Source organism: Globicephala melas, chromosome 4 (genome assembly GCF_963455315.2).
Source record: "Globicephala melas chromosome 4, mGloMel1.2, whole genome shotgun sequence".
Lineage (NCBI taxonomy): Eukaryota > Metazoa > Chordata > Mammalia > Artiodactyla > Delphinidae > Globicephala > Globicephala melas.
Window position 1 is genome coordinate 107,441,970 of NC_083317.1, and position 16,718 is coordinate 107,458,687.

The 16,718-nt window shown below is 39.7% G+C and overlaps 1 protein-coding gene across 1 annotated transcript in view; it reads right to left on the reverse strand.

Moving 5' to 3' along the window:
- Positions 1 to 16,669, reverse strand: part of LEKR1 (leucine, glutamate and lysine rich 1) — a 277,970-nt gene extending 261,301 nt beyond the window's left edge. The window contains exons 1-4 of the mRNA XM_060298487.2: positions 16,622 to 16,669; positions 16,274 to 16,490; positions 13,229 to 13,318; positions 9,055 to 9,094 (exon numbers count right to left, since the gene is read on the reverse strand). Coding sequence (XP_060154470.1) covers positions 9,055 to 9,094; positions 13,229 to 13,254 — 66 coding nt within the window. The 5' untranslated portion in view covers positions 13,255 to 13,318; positions 16,274 to 16,490; positions 16,622 to 16,669. The remainder of the gene's footprint in view (positions 1 to 9,054; positions 9,095 to 13,228; positions 13,319 to 16,273; positions 16,491 to 16,621) is intronic.
- Between the last annotated feature and the right edge of the window lie 49 nt (positions 16,670 to 16,718).

A 16,718-nucleotide genomic window follows, 5' to 3' on the forward strand; every position in this document is an offset into this window, starting at 1 on the left:
ATGCTGGCAGAAGACCTCAGACCTCCCAAAAGGCAAGAAGCCCCCCACGTACCTGGGTAGGGCAAAAGAAAAAAGAATAAAGAGAGACAAAAGAATAGGGACAGGACCTGCACCAGTGGGGGGGAACTGTGAAGGAGGAAAGGTTTCCACACACTAGAAGCCCCTTCGCACGCAGCGAAGGGGGGAAGCTTCGGAGCCCCGGAGGAGAGCACAGCAACAGGGGTGCGGAGGGCAAAGCGGAGAGATTCCCGCACAGAGGATCAGGGCCGACCGGCACTCACCCGCTCAAGAGGCTTGTCTGCTCACCTGCCGGGGTGGGCGGGGCAGGGAGTTGAGGCTCGGGCTTCGGTCGGAGCGCTGGGAGAGGACTAGGGTTGGCGGCGTGAACACAGCCTACAGGGGGATGGTGCATCACGGCTAGCAGGGAGGGAGTCGGGGGGAAAGTCTGGACCTGCCGAAGAGGCAAGAGACTTTTTCTTCCCTCTTTGTTTCCTGGTGCGCGAGGAGAGGGGATTAAGAGCGCCGCTTAAAGGAGCTCCAGAGACGGGCACGAGCCGCAGCTAAAAAGCGCAGACCCGAGACGGGCATAAGACACTAAGGCTGTTGCTGCCGCCACCAAGAAACCTGTGTGCGAGCACAGGTCACTATCCACACCCGCCTCTGGGGAGCCTGTGCAGCCCGCCACTGCCAGGGTCCCGGGATCCAGGGACAACTCCCCCAGGAGAACGCACAGCGCGCCTCAGGCTGGTACAACAACATGCCAGCCTCTGCCGCCGCAGGCTCGCCCCGCACTCCGTGCCCCTCCCTCCCCCCGGACTGAGTGAGCCAGAGCCCCCGAATCAGCGGCTCCTTTAACCCCGTCCTGTCTGAGCGAAGAACAGACGCCCTCCGGTGACCTACACGCAGAGGCGGGGCCAAATACAAAGCTGAGCCCCTGGGAGCTGTGAGAACAAAGATGAGAAAGGGAAATCTCTCCCAGCAGCCTCAGGAGCAGCGGATTAAATCTCCACAATCAACTTGATGTACCCTGCATCTGTGGAATAAATGAATAGACAACGAATCATCCCAAATTGAGGAGGTGGACTTTGAGAGCAAGATTTATGATTTTTTCCCCTTTTCCTCTTTTTGTGAGTGTGTATGTGTATGCTTCTGTGTGAGATTTTTGTCTGTATAGCTTTGCTTCCACCATTTGTCCTAGGGTTCTATCCGTCCGTTTTTGTTTGTTTGGTTTGTTTTGTTTTCTTAATATTTTTTTATTTTAATAACTTTATTGTATTTTTATCTTATTTTATTTTATCTTCTTTCTTTCTTTATTTTTTACCTTCCTTCCCTCCTTCCTTCCTTCCTCCCTCCCTCCCTATTTTCTTTCTTTCTTTCTTTCTTTCTTCTTCTACTAATTCTTTTTTTCTACTTTTTCTCCCTTTTATTCTGAGCCGTGTGGATGAAAGTCTCTTGGTGCTGGAGTCAGGAGTCAGTGCTGTGCCTCTGAGGTGGGAGAGCCAACTTCAGGACACTGGTCCACAGGAGACCTCCCAGCTCCACATAATATCAAACGGTGAAAATCTCCCAGAGATCTCCATCTCAACACCAGCACCCAGCTTCACTCAACGACCAGCAAGCTACAGTGCTGGACATCCTATGCCAAACAACTAGCAGGACAGGAACACAACCCCACACATTAGCAGAGAGGCTGCCTAAAATCATAACAAGTCCACAGACACCCCAAAACACACCACCAGACGTGGACCTACCTACCAGAAAGACAAGATCCAGCCTCATCCACCAGAACACAGGCACTAGTCCGCTCCACCAGGAAGCCTACACAACCCACTGAACCAACGTTAGCCACTGGACAGACACCAAAAACAATGGGAACTACGAACCTTCAACCTGCAAAAAGGAGACCCCAAACACAGTAAGATAAGCAAAATGAGAAGACAGAAAAACACACAGCAGATGAAGGAGCAAATAAAAACCCACCAGACCTAATGAATGTAGAGGAAATAGACAGTCTACCTAAAAAAAATTCAGAGTAATGATAGTAAAGATGATCCAAAATCTTGGAAATAGAATGGACAAAATGCAAGAAACATTTAACAAGGACCTAGAAGAACTAAAGATGAAACAAACAACGATGAACAACACAATAAATGAAATTAAAAATACTCTAGATGGGATCAATAGCAGAATAACTGAGGCAGAAGAACGGATAAGTGACCTGGAAGATAAAATAGTGGAAATAACTACTGCAGAGCAGAATAAAGAAAAAAGAATGAAAAGAACTGAAGACAGTCTCAGACACCTCTGGGACTACATTAATCGCATCAACATACGAATTATAGGGGTTCCAGAAGAAGAAGAGAAAAAGAAAGGGACTGAGAAAATATCTGAAGAGATTATAGTTGAAAACTTCCCTAATATGGGAGAGGATATAGTTAACCAAGTCCAGGAAGCACATAGAGTCCCATACAGGATAAATCCAAGGAGAAATATGCCAAGACACATATTAATCAAACTGTCAAAAATTAAATACAAAGAAAACATATTAAAAGCAGCAAGGGAAAAAACGACAAATAACACACAAGGGAATCCCCATAAGGTTAACAGCTGATCTTTCAGCAGAAACTCTGCAAGCCAGAAGGGAGTGGCAGGACATATTTAAGAGATGAAGGAGAAAAACCTGCAACCAAGATTACTCTACCCAGTAAGGATCTCATTCAGATTTGATGGTGAAATTAAAACCTTTACAGACAAGCAAAAGCTGAGAGAGTTCAGCACCACCAAACCAGCTTTACAACAACTGCTAAAGGAACTTCTCTAGGCAAGAAACACAAGAGAAGGAAAAGACCTACAATAACGAACCCAAAACAATTAAGAAAAGGGAATAGGAACACACATATTGATAATTACCTTAAATGTAACTGGACTAAATGCTCCCACCAAAAGACACAGATTGGCTGAATGGATACAAAAACAAGACCCATATATATGCTGTCTACAAGAGACCCACTTCAGACCTAGAGACACATACAGACTGAAAGTAAGGGGATGGAAAAAGATATTTCATGCAAATGGAAACCAAAAGAAAGCTGGAGTAGCAATTCTCATATTAGACAAAATAGACTTTAAAATAATGACTATTAGAAGAGACAAAGAAGGACACTACATAATGATCAAGGGATCGATCCAGAAGAAGATATAACAATTGTAAATATTTATGCACCCAACATAGGAGCACCTCAATACATAAGGCAAATACTAACAGCCATAAAAGGGGAAATCCACAGTGACACATTCACAGTAGGGGACTTTAACACCCCACTTTCACCAATGGACAGATCATCCAAAATGAAAATAAATAAGGAAACACAAGCTTTAAAAGATACATTAAACGAGATGGACTTAATTGATATTTATAGGACATTCCATCCAAAAACAACAGAATACACATTTTTCTCAAGTGCTCATGGAACATTCTCCAGGATAGATCATATCTTGGGTCACAAGTCAAGCCTTGGTAAATTTAAGAAAATTGAAATCATATCAAGTATCTTTTCCAACCACAATGCTATGAGACTAGATATCAATTACAGGAGAAGATCTGTAAAAAATACAAACACATGGAGGCTAAACAATACACTACTTAATAACGAAGTGATCACTGAAGAAATCAAAGAGGAAATTAAAAAATACTTAGAAATAAATGACAATGGAGACACGACGACCCAAAATCTATGGGATGCAGCAAAAGCAGTTCTAAGAGGGAAGTTTATAGCAATACAATCCTAACTTAAGAAACAGGAAACATCTCGAATAACAACCTAAACTTGCACCTAAAGCAATTAGAGAAAGAAGAACAAGAAAACCCCAAAGTTAGCAGAAGGAAAGAAATCATAAAAATCAGATCAGAAATAAATGAAAAGGAAATGAAGGAAATGAGAGCAAAGATCAATAAAACTAAAAGCTGGTTCTTTGAGAAGATAAACAAAATTGATAAACCATTAGCTAGACTCATCAAGAAAAAAGGGAGAAGACTCAAATCAATAGAATTAGAAATGAAAAAGGAGAAGTAACAACTGAAACTGCAGAAATACAGAAGATCATGAGAGATTAGTACAAGCAACTATATGCCAATAAAATGGACAACCTGGAAGAAATGGACAAATTCTTAGAAATGCACAACCTGCCAAGACTGAATCAGGAAGAAATAGAAAATATGAACAGACCAGTCACAAGCACTGAAATTGAAACTGTGATTAAAAAGCCCAGGACCAGATGGCTTCACAGGCAAATTCTATCAAACATTTAGAGAAGAGCTAACACCTATCCTTCTCAAACTCTTACAGAATATAGCAGAGGGAGGAACACTCCCAAACTCATTCTATGAGGCCACCAACATCTTGATATCAAAACCAGACAAGGATGTCACAAAGAAAGAAAACTACAGGCCAGTATCACTGATGAACATAGATGCAAAAATCCTCAACAAAATACTAGCAAACAGAATCCAACAGCACATTAAAAGGATCATACACCATGATCAAGTGGGGTTTATTCCAGGAATGCAAGGTTTCTTCAATATATACAAAACAATCAATGTGATAAACCATATTAACAAGTTGAAGGAGAAAAACCATATGATTATCTCAATAGATGCAGAGAAAGCTTTTGACAAAATTCAACACCCATTTATGATAAAAACCCTGCAGAAAGTAGGTATAGAGGGAACTATCCTCAACATAATAAAGGCCATATATCAGAAACCCACAGCCAACATTGTCCCCAATGGTGAAATACTGAAAGCATTTCCACAAAGATCAGGAACAAGACAAGGTTGCCCACTCTCACCACTCTTATTCAACATAGTTTTGGAAGTTTTAGCCCCAACAATCAGAGAAGAAAAGGAAATAAAAGGAATCCAAATCAGAAAAGAAGAAGTAAAGCTGTCACTGTTTGCAGATGACATGATACTATACATAGAGAATCCTAAAGATGCTACCAGAGAACTGCTAGAGCTAATCAATGAATTTCATAAAGTAGCAGGATACAAAATTAATGTACAGCAATCTCTGGCATTCCTATACACTATTGATGAAAAATCTGAAAGTGAAATCAAGAAAACACTCCCATTTACCATTGCAACAAAAAGAATAAAATATCTAGGAATAAACCTACCTAAGGAGACAAAAGACCTGTATGCAGAAAATTATAAGACACTGCTGAAAGAAATTAAAGATGATACAAATAGATGGAGAGATATACCATGTTCTTGGATTGGAAGAATCAACATTGTGAAAATGACTCTACTACCCAAAGCAATCTACAGATTCAATGCAATCCCTATCAAACTACCACTGGTATTTTTCACAGAACTAGAACAAAAAATTTCACAATTTCGGGGCTTCCCTGGTGGTGCAGTGGTTGAGAGTCCGCCTGCTGATGCAGGGGACACGGGTTCGTACCCCAGTCCAGGAAGATCCCACATGCCGCGGAGCGGCTAGGCCCGTGAGCCATGGCCGCTGAGACTGCGTGTCCAGAGCCTGTGCTCCACAACGCGAGAGGCCACAACGGTGAGAGGCCCGCGTACCGCAAAAAAAAAAAAAAAATTTCAAAATTTGTATGGAAACACAAAAGACCCTGAATAGCCAAAGCAATCTTGAGAACGAAAAACGGAGCTGGAGGAATCAGGCGCCCTGACTTCAGACTATACTACAAAGCTACAGTAATCAAGACAGTATGTTACTGGCACAAAAACAGAAAGATAGATCAATGGAACAGGATAGAAAGCCCAGAGATAAACCCACACACATATGGTCACCTTATCTTTGACAAAGGAGGCAGGAATGTACAGTGGAGAAAGGACAGCCTCTTCAATAAGTGGTGCTGGGAAAACTGGACAGGTACATGTAAAAGTATGAGATTAGATCACTCCCTAACACCATACACAAAAATAAGCTCAAAATGGATTAAAGACCTAAATGTAAGGCCAGAAACTATCAAACTCTTAGAGGAAAACATAGGCAGAACACTCTATGACATAAATCACAGCAAGATCCTTTCTGACCCACCTCCCAGAGAAACGGAAATAAAAACAAAAATAAACAAATGGGACCTAATGAAACTTCAAAGCTTTTGCACAGCAAAGGAAACCATAAACAAGACCAAAAGACAACCCTCAGAATGGGAGAAAATATTTGCAAATGAAGCAACTGACAAAGGATTAATCTCCAAAATTTAGAAGCAGCTCATGCAGCTCAATAACAAAAAAACAAAAAACCCAATCCAAACATGGGCAGAAGACCTAAATAGACATTTCTCCAAAGAAGATATACAGACTGCCAACAAATCCATGAAAGAATGCTCAAATCATTAATCATTAGAGAAATGCAAATCAAAACTACAATGAGATATCATCTCACACCAGTCAGAATGGCCATCATCAAAAAATCTAGAAACAATAAATGCTGGAGAGGGTGTGGAGAAAAGGGAACCCTCTTGCACTGTTGGTGGGAATGTAAATTGATACAGCCACTGTGGAGAACAGTATGGAGTTTCCTTAAAAAACTACAAATAGAACTACCATATGACCCAGCAATCCCACTACTGGGCATATACCCTGAGAAAACCATAATTCAAAAAGAGTCATGTACCAAAATGTTCATTGCAGCTCTATTTACAATAGCCCAGAGATGGAAACAACGTAAGTGTCCATCATCAGATGAATGGATAAAGAAGATGTGGCGCATATATACAATGGAATATTACTCAGCCATAAAAATAAATGAAATTGAGCTATTTGTAATGAGGTGGATAGACCTAGAGTCTGTCATACAGAGTGAAGTAAGTCAGAAAGAGAAAGACAAATACCATATGCTAACACATATATATGGAATTTAAGAAAAAAAATGTCATGAAGAACCTAGGGGTAAGACAGAAATAAAGACACAGACCTACTAGAGAATGGACTTGAGGATATGGGGAGGGGGAAGGGCAAGCTGTGACAAAGCGAGAGAGAGGCATGGACATATATACACTACCAAACGTAAGGTAGACAGCTAGTGGGAAGCAGCCACATAGCACAGGGAGGTCAGCTCGGTGCTTTGTGACCGCCTGGGGCGGGGGATAGGGAGGGTGGGAGGGAGGGAGATAGATGCAAGAGGGAAGAGATATGGGAACATATGTATATGTATAACTGATTCACTTTGTTATAAAGCAGAAACTAACACACCATTGTAAAGCAATTATACTCCAATACAGATGTAAAATAAAAAATTAAACACAGAAATGTTGCATTCCTATACACTAACAACGAAAGATCAGAAAAAGAAACTCAAGAAACAATCCCATTTGCCATCATATCAAAAAGAATAAAATACCAAGGAATAAAGCTACCTAAGGGAGACAAAAGACCTGTATTCAGAAAACTAGAACAATATAAGATGCTGATGAAAGAAATCGAAGATGACACAAACAGATGGAAAGATATACCATGTTCTTGGATTGGAAGAATCAATACTTTCAAAATGACTATACTACCCAAGGCAATCTACAGATTCAATGCAATCCCTACCAAATTACCAATGGCATTTTTCACAGAACTAAAACAAAAAATCTTAAAATTTGTATGGAGAAATGAAAGACCCCAAATAGCCAAAGCAATCTTGAGAAAGAAAAATGGAGCTGGAGGAATCAGGCTCCTTAACTTCAGACTATACTACAAAGCTATAGTCATCAAAACAGTACGGTACTGGCAGAAAAATAGAAATATAGATCAGTGGAACAGGACAGAACCCCAAGAAACAAACCCCTGCACCTACGGTCAATTAATCTACAACAAAGGAGGCAAGACTGTACAATGGAGGAAAGACAGTCTCTTCAATAAATGGTGCTAGGAAAACTGGACAGCCACATGTAAAAAAATGAAATTAGAACATTCTTTAACACCATACACATAAATAAACTCTAAATGGCTTAAAGACCTAAATGTGAGACTGGAGATTATAAAACTCTTAGAGGAGAACATAGGCAGAACACTCTCTGACATAAATCGCAGCAATATCTTTTTCGATCCATCTCCCAGAATAATGGAAATAAAAATAAACAAGTGGGACCTAATTAAACTCAAAAGCTTTTGTACAGCAAAGGAAATCATAAACAAAACAAAAAGAAAACCCACATAACGGGAGAAAATATTTGCAAATGATGTGACTGACAAGGGATTAGTCTTCAAAATTTACAAACAGGTCGTGCAGCTTAATATCATCAAAACAAACAACCCAATCAAAAAATGGGCAGAAGACCTAAATAGACATTTCTCTGAAGAAGACATACAGATGGCCAAGAAGCACATGAAAAGATGTTCAACATCACCAATTATTAGAGGAATGCAAATCAAAACTCCGAGATATTCCCTCACATCAGTCAAAACGGCTATCTTCAAAAAATTCACAAACAACAAATGCTGGAGAGGATGTGGAGAAAAGGGAACCCTCCTATACTGTTGGTGGGAATGTAAATTGGTACAACCACTATGGAGAACAGTAAGGAGGTTCCTTAAAAAACTAAAAATAGAGCTACCATATGATCCTGCAATCCCACTCCTGGGCAAATATATGGAGAAAAACATGGTTCTAAAGGATACACGCACCCCAATGTTCATTGAAGCACTGTTTACAATAGCCAAGACATGGAAGCAACCTAAATGTCCATTGACAGAGGAATGGATAAAGAAGATACGGTACATATATACAATGAAATATTATTCAGCCATTAAAAACAATGAAATAATTCCCTTTGCAGCAACATGGATGGACCTAGGGATTGTCATACTGAGTAAAGTAAGTCAGGCAGAGAAAGCGAGATATCTTATATCGGTTATATGCAGAATCTAAAAAGAACTGATACAAACTTATCTTATTTACAACACAGACTCACAGACTTAGAGAAGAACTTCTGGTTACCAGTTGGGAAGGTTAGGGGGAAGGGATAGTTAGGGAGTGTGGGATTGACATGTACACACTGCTATATTTTAAATGGATAACAACAAGGACTTACTGTATAACACAGGGAACTCTGCTCAGTATTATGTAACAACCTAAATGGGAAAAGAATTTGAAAAAGAATAGATACATGTATATGTATCACTGAAAAAAAAATAATGTTGACAATAATGATAATGGTTTAAGGCTACATATATATATATATATATATATATATATATATATGCAAATCTGGGACTAAAATACCAGAGATTAATCCATAAAGAAATTTTATTGAGCAATTTTAAGAAACGTTGTTTTCATACACAAATTATACATGACACCCCTACGTTTCTTTTGTCATTAGTTTCAAAAGCACAATTGCTTAAAAAGACAACACATATACCTGCACACACAAACACACATCACTACTTTTCCAGGATGCTAGCACTAATGTTTCTAAGACAGTTTTCTCTTTTTTTCTCTACTTTAACTGAACACAAAATCTGACCCTAGCCACAGTGGCCCAAAATGACCTGGAAAATTAAGTTTATTTTTTCTGGCAATGACAATCTGTGCTTGGAAATATAAAACTGTTATTCTGAATAAATTTCAAAGTTCCAAAGTACTAAGATTACTTTACTGAAACAGGACAAAATGAGCTGTTACTGGTAGGGAAAGGGATTGTTATCCCAGAAAGAACAGTGTGCTCTCCAGACCTTGCTCTGTCACTTCTGTTTTGTAAAATAAATAACTCTGGTCTCTTTATTTTACTTTGTGTCCTGTGGTAATAAATATCTCCTGAAGCTAAAATCCTATTACAAGTGCTCATTTTGTCACCATTTAAAAAAAAAAGAGGTCAGTTCTACTTTTGCAAAATAAGTGATTTTTCCACTGATTTGTTGAGGTTGTTCTGACTTCTGTGTATGTCTTCTAGCAAAAACAGCAAAAAAGAAAGTTATTCATTGCTTTTTTTCTAAAAAGAGGAGTCCATATGTCTCTGAGATAGGTGGACATTCAAGGGCGGAAGAGATATAGAATTATTACTTTGCTGATCTATAAATGTTGTTTTAGTTTTAAACTGTGGCAATAAAATCCCAAACACAGAACTATACTATCATTACAGGTACATTCTGCTTTCAGAATGCTAGATGAAAATTCTAGCAAAGCTACTGCTTATCGGAGGTCAGAGACAGGTAGGAGTCAGCTCAGTCTAGAGAGTAGATTTACAGATATGATCTAAGTACATATAGAAGTAAGCTGTGGAGTCTAGCAGCAAAGGGGATAAGTATGGTCTTGCCGTCCAGCCCATGGGCCTGTTTTACATTTTCTGCCAGTTGGGGAAATGGGAACCTGAAACATGTTTTATGCTCAATCAGAAATTGTGATAAAAAGCAAAAAGATTAGGGAGTGATAGTCAAAAGATTATCTTATTCTTTCTTCCCTAAGATGAGACTGGGCAGGGAGTGGGGGGCATGATTTAACAATCTTCGCTTTCTAATCAGACAATGGACTCTCTCACTAGAGCTTATTATCATCAGCATTCTTCTCCACACTTTTCCTTTGGTGGCCATCTCCTCCTGCCCCCCACACACACATTTACTTTTTCTTGCAACTCTTTCTACTGCTACCTATTTTACTATTAGTAGTACAGTGTAGTACAGCCATTTTCATTTCCTTTATCACATATCTTTCATGTATTTCATCAACCATCCCATTTCCATATCATACAGCAAAAGTACAGAAAGAAATAAAGAGGAAAGACTCCCCTTCCCTTCCCTTCCTTGATTTCTACACTAACCTTCCTTGATTTCTACACTAACCTTCCTTGACTACACACAGAAAAAAAGGAAACACAGCAGGGCCTTCTCTAGAAAGAATAGCCAGCATAAAAACTAACATAAAAAGTTAACAAAAGAACAAGAAAAAAAAAGCCTTTGAAAGACCTCTCTGTCACTGTACACTGATCCACCCACCTCATGTCTTTTTCTATCCAATAAAGAACTGTAGCACAATTTCCAAGCCATTATGAAACACAAAGATTTGTTTTATCTGAATAATGAAATGGTTGTAATCTGAAGTACTCCTATTACTATTATAAGCTATATATCTATCTAACATGATTGTGTATAGAATGATGTACGCAAGCTGACTAAATAGATATACTGGCTGATCACTAGACAATTTAACCAGTTATATTACGGACAATCTAGAGGAATCAAATATAGGTAAGAAGTTATGGAAAACAAGTAACTGACATGCTCAGACTTAGCTTTAATAGGCTGTGGGATGCATGTACATATTTTTGGTTGCTTTATCATCAAGTACCCAAAACAGTGTCTGGCACATTATAGGCACTTGATCAATATTTGTTGTACAAATGTATCTAACTTAGGTCTGAAAAAGTGCAAAGCTGCACTTTATACTCTAAACATTTAGCAGGCCAAGGGCTACTATCAGCTCACTTGTCCAGGACCTTAGACAGCTGAGCTGCTCCTGGCCTCCTCACCTCTCTGCACTATATAGACAGCTGCCTGCCATTCAAGCTTTAAGAATATAACCATATTTATAAAATGCTTGGTTTTAGCGTTTTTAAACAATTTACTTAAACATTAAAAAAAAAGCAAACGCATTCTTCAAGTCATAAAAACTCTGTTAAAATAAATACATACTCTTTCATGCATTTAAAACACTTATGTTGTTAAACATTCTGTAACCTGGCCAGTTTCTTCTCACCAGTAAGCTTTTGTTCTCTAGGCCCAGAATGCCCTATTCCCTGTCTGTCTCTAGAAATATTTAGCTTTCAGGGGCCAATTCCAGTTCTATCTCCTGCATAAAGATCCTCCCTTGACCATCCTAATACTCAGGGATTCCTCTCCCCACCTTCTCCATTTTCAGAGAAGATACTATCTTATGTGACATTTAAATCAAACACTATCTTTTAGAGGTTTTTTTTTTTTCATGTCATTATATATCTGCTTCCTGACAGATGACTGGTATCTGAGTATGGGTATTGTTTCTTGCAGATTGTTTTGTTTTGTTTCTTTTAATCTCTACCACACAGGCTAGTACACGGAAGTAACTGAGTTGAGGGAGAGATAGGACACTCCATGTCTTCAAACACATCTAGGCACTATTTCTCAGGTAAGCATAGCAGAGCTGAGTTCCCTCTGTGCTTACTCTCTCATACTTAAAAGGTGAAGCAAATTAAATGCAATGGTTTAAAAGGTCTTTTCTAGTAACTGGACTTCCCTTCCAGTTCCTGCTAGATTGCCATTTACATAAATCTAAAGAACATGCAGTAGAAGTAAGCATCAAGTTAAATCAATGGCATGATTAATGTTAACAGGCAGCCCAAAACAACATGCACAAAGGATAAAAGCATATCTGAGAGCTGACTGCAATTTTTAATTAAAAACTAACGACTGGTGATTAATTAAGAGCTGACTATAGATTTACTTTAAAAACTGAATGATTAATGACAGTTAAGGTTTGAGGTTTTAATTCATAATTTGTCAATCAGTTTCAAAGAGATATATTTTTAATTATGCTGTTAGCAATGTATGCATTGCCAAACTAAACATGGGAGAAATGCTTTTGCCTGAGGACAGCTATAAATTAACGGGGAGGAAAGTAGCATAGCAACAGTGAAAAAGAATTGATTGTTAACCAGATTAAATGAGTTGATATCTATGTAAGGCCTTAAAACACGGTAAAATAAGAATTAAGGTGAAACTGAAATAGACCCTTATAGAGAGACACACTTAAAATTTTTGCATCATAAAAAGTTACAAACTAATTATAATTTCTGTAGTGGTTTACTACTAATTATTTGTTTTGCAAATATAGAATAAATATCACTTAAATTTTAAACAGACCCATTAATGTCAGTTGATTTTTTTTTAATTAGTTTTTGTTTGTTTGTTTGTTTTCTGAAAAGCTGCTAGAAAAATATCTAAATATTTTATTTGGCCATTGCTGGAGCCCTCTTTTCACAAGAGGTTCACAAACACCTGGTCAAATACCATGCCAGAATTATATATCTGTCTTCTTTCACAGGCTGAACATTCTTTGCACTGAATTGAATTCTACAGTTTTGACCATTACAATTATTCCCTTCCTTACCCCACCAATTCACTGCAGATCCTCTGACTAAAATAAATATAAAACCTCTGAATTCATTCTCCCATGTTTTAGAATTATCTGTTAAAATGCTCCTAATGTTGTGCTGTAATAACATAATATCATACCTTTTGGATTTCTTCAGGTAATGCATGCATGGGAATGTGACGATCCATAATTTCTCAAGATATACTGAGGGAGCTCTGAAGTAAAATAATCTAAAAACATTGATGGTGATAGTCAGAATTAAAACAATGTGAAGAAAATTCAAATTAAAAGAAATAAATTCCTAGGAGTATTTGGGGATCAATGGTGATAACTGTTTCAACAGATGTTTGTTTCATCAACTCAAAGTTAAAAGGTACAAATGGGTTTCTTTTCAGTTAGTTATGAGGCCAATAGAACAGGAAAGACCTCGAGAGAGACTACTGAATTAGAAATAATACTTTCTCTCTTTGGAACTTTATAGTCTAATTGTAACTTCTGTGGTGGTTTACTACTAGTTATTTGCTTTGCAAATACAGAATAAGGATAACAAAATTTTAAACGGATCGATTTATTTCATTTAAAAGAAAGTGGTTTTTTCTGAAAAGCTGCTAGAAAAAATATCTAAATAATTTTAGTTCAGCAGATTAAAAAAGCAATTGTGACATGAATGCTGGTTTAAATGATGAAGTGCAGAAAAAGATATTTAGGGTTATCAGGTTAAGTATGATATGCAGGCACTGAACAGAAGAGTCATCAAAGCATGAGAAGCCAAGTGCCAATTTTACCACAGATGGACATTTAAATAATTTTTATGCAGATGTTTTACATTTAGTAGATTTTCATTTTCTAATGAAACAATTCAATAGAAAACTCTATCACTACTTTCATAAAACCACGCAAGATGAATGAAGGGGCACTTTGGGTTCTTTTTTTTAAATCCTTCCCAAATGTGGAGAAAGAATAGACAGTCCAGTTTCAGGAGTGAGAGATATGTATATATAGAAAGAGAGAGAGAGAGAGAGAGAGAGACAGAGGAGTAGTGAAGGGGGACAGCAGAGTAAGATGATACAGGCACAATTCCATAGCAGGAAAGAAGGCCTGAGGGCCAGGAGTCGTAGACAAGGAACAAATCTAGAAGTTCAGGGAAAAAAAAGTCTTATCTTTCTCATGGGAGTAGGGAATTAGTGAAGGCTACCTGAGGTGGTTTACTTTTGATCAGGACAAGATTTTGACAGAGAGACTGAAGAGGCATAGTACTCTATCAGAGACAGTAACCCCAGCAACATAGCAAGGTGCTAGGAAAATCGTAGTTGACAAAAATTCCTGTAGAGGCAGTATTTTTTTTAATTGTGCGAGTATTGGTGGAAGAGAGGATTTCCCATCCCCTGTGGTAGCACAGAGCTCCACATTTTAACGAGCTGCTGTTTAAAACAAATAGCTAATGGGCTGTCTTCTGACATCAACATAATGTGTTTCTGCGTGCGGGGATGCGGGGTAAAGTTAACTGATGTAGTTAACATAGGCCCACATGGCCAAGTACATAATCATCTGATGTGTGGCAGACTGTCATGGTGATGTGGCAAGAGCTCATTCCTCACAGAAAGCTCATTATTCTCATTTCTGCCATTTTACAATGGGCTCACCATCAGTAAAATAAGATGGCATCATCTTAATTAAACTCTACTGGGAGCAGAATTTTTCCTAAAATTACCAACTAAATCTCATTTTTAAATTTCACGCATAAATTCATTTGAGAGCATGGATCTAGAGACACTATAAACAAGGTATAGTTGAACAGTATCATTATTCTAAATCTATTCCAATTTTGTGGCCTTATTATACCAAGTGGGAAAAATTGGTAGGTCTGATTATTGAGGAAAAATTAAAAACAAAATATCCTGCCAATCCAGAAAATCTCTCCATGATGCAGAGAGAAAACAATTTTATTACTGAATAAGCATTTAACTAGACTGTGATGCACAGCACAGCTAATCTGCTAATGAGATTACAAAGACAGAAGAAAATCCCACTCTTTTTAATACAGCCAAACAGATACACTCCATTACATACAATGTTCTCAAGATAAATGATAACTTGTCCTCAACACAGCTTGCTGTACTCTCTTTCATAGTTTGTTTTCAATTCAACTGGTAATTGAAGTAGCCACCTGTGCTAGCTAAGAGCGTTTGTTCTAAGGAATACATATCTCTATGACAAAGCAGGTGGTTACTAGAAGTACGAAACTCTCAAGGTAATATGGAGATAGGGGCCTTATCTTCCTTGATGTTTACATTTTAAAGAAATGGCTCCCAGGTGCTCCAGAAGAACATTCTGGGTCTTTAAAATATGTGCATACATATTAAAGGAATAGAGGAAGCCCTCACAAATAAGAGGTTTCCCAAGAAAGGGAGGCGAGAGGTCTCTTTCCCTTTAGGCAAGAGGGAAATTTTTTAATTTTTAATTTGCTCTTGCATTGTTTTACATTTTTTATCAAAAGAGACCCTTTTATTCTCTCACATTACACACTTTGTAGACTGCCCTTAGACAGGGGGTGAGGTGATAACCGGCAGCAGCCGCGTAGGTATTTGTGAACCACCTCTCTGACAGGATCACGAGGCAGACGTCAAAAATACAGACACGTCCCCGACTGCTCACTTCCGATTCCCTTCCTGACACCAGTGTCACGTTGGGCCATTAACTCACGTTCAGCTCTCATGCCCTTCCCTAAAGAACTATTCCCTTGGTGTGAATCACCCACAGATGAGTAGGTCAGGGTCAGGTGAAGCGGAAGTTCACGTCCTAAGACTTTTCTAAAGGGGCGGGATTTTCCAAACAGAAACTAACTGCAAGTCCAGCCAAAACGGCTGCAAGGGTTTTGAAATCTGTCCCTTTCTAACCCCGTTCCATCGGGACCTGCGGTGGCAGGAAGAGGAGGAGGAGGAGGAGGGTGCGGGGTGAGGCCGAGCCGCGCACTCGCGGGGAGAAGAGGGCGTCGGGCCCGGCGGGCTTGCGGAGACACTACAGGGGCTGCAGCTGGGGTCAGAGGCTAGGCGCCGGGCCCATCCACTAGGCGCGAGAACACGGCTCGGCTTTCCGGCCCTTTCCCCGGGAGCCAGCACGCCTCCGCTCCGGAACTGCGCCCGGGGTCATCCCAGGGCTCAAGGAAACCTTCCATTGTCTCTCACCTAGACTTCAATTCTGCCGGGTGCGAAACGGCTTTCCCGGTCTCCCAGGACACAGTGCTGTACGTCGGCCTGACGTCAGGGCGCGATGACGTCACGCCCACGCCGCTCCCCAACGCAGAAGCGGGACTCCCGAGCGCCGCCCGGGGTCCCAAGTGCTGCGCGGAGGCGGGAAATCTCGTGGCGGGGCTCGGAGAAAGGGCTGGGTTTACGCTGGGGGCTGTGAGAGGGAAGCAATGGGTGAGAAGGGCGAGGCAGGGGAGCGCGGGCTGGAGTGGGGGAGGGAGGCGTTCCCAGCCGTGCGGCGGGTTGGAGAGACGCTGGCTGAGGTGGAGGCCAAAGTCCGCCTACCTCTCACGTCAGGCCCCAGAGTCCTTGTGGCTGACGCAGCAGTGGGCAATTACTGTTCTTGAGCGGAAAGAAGAGAGATGCCTGTAGAATTTATGGG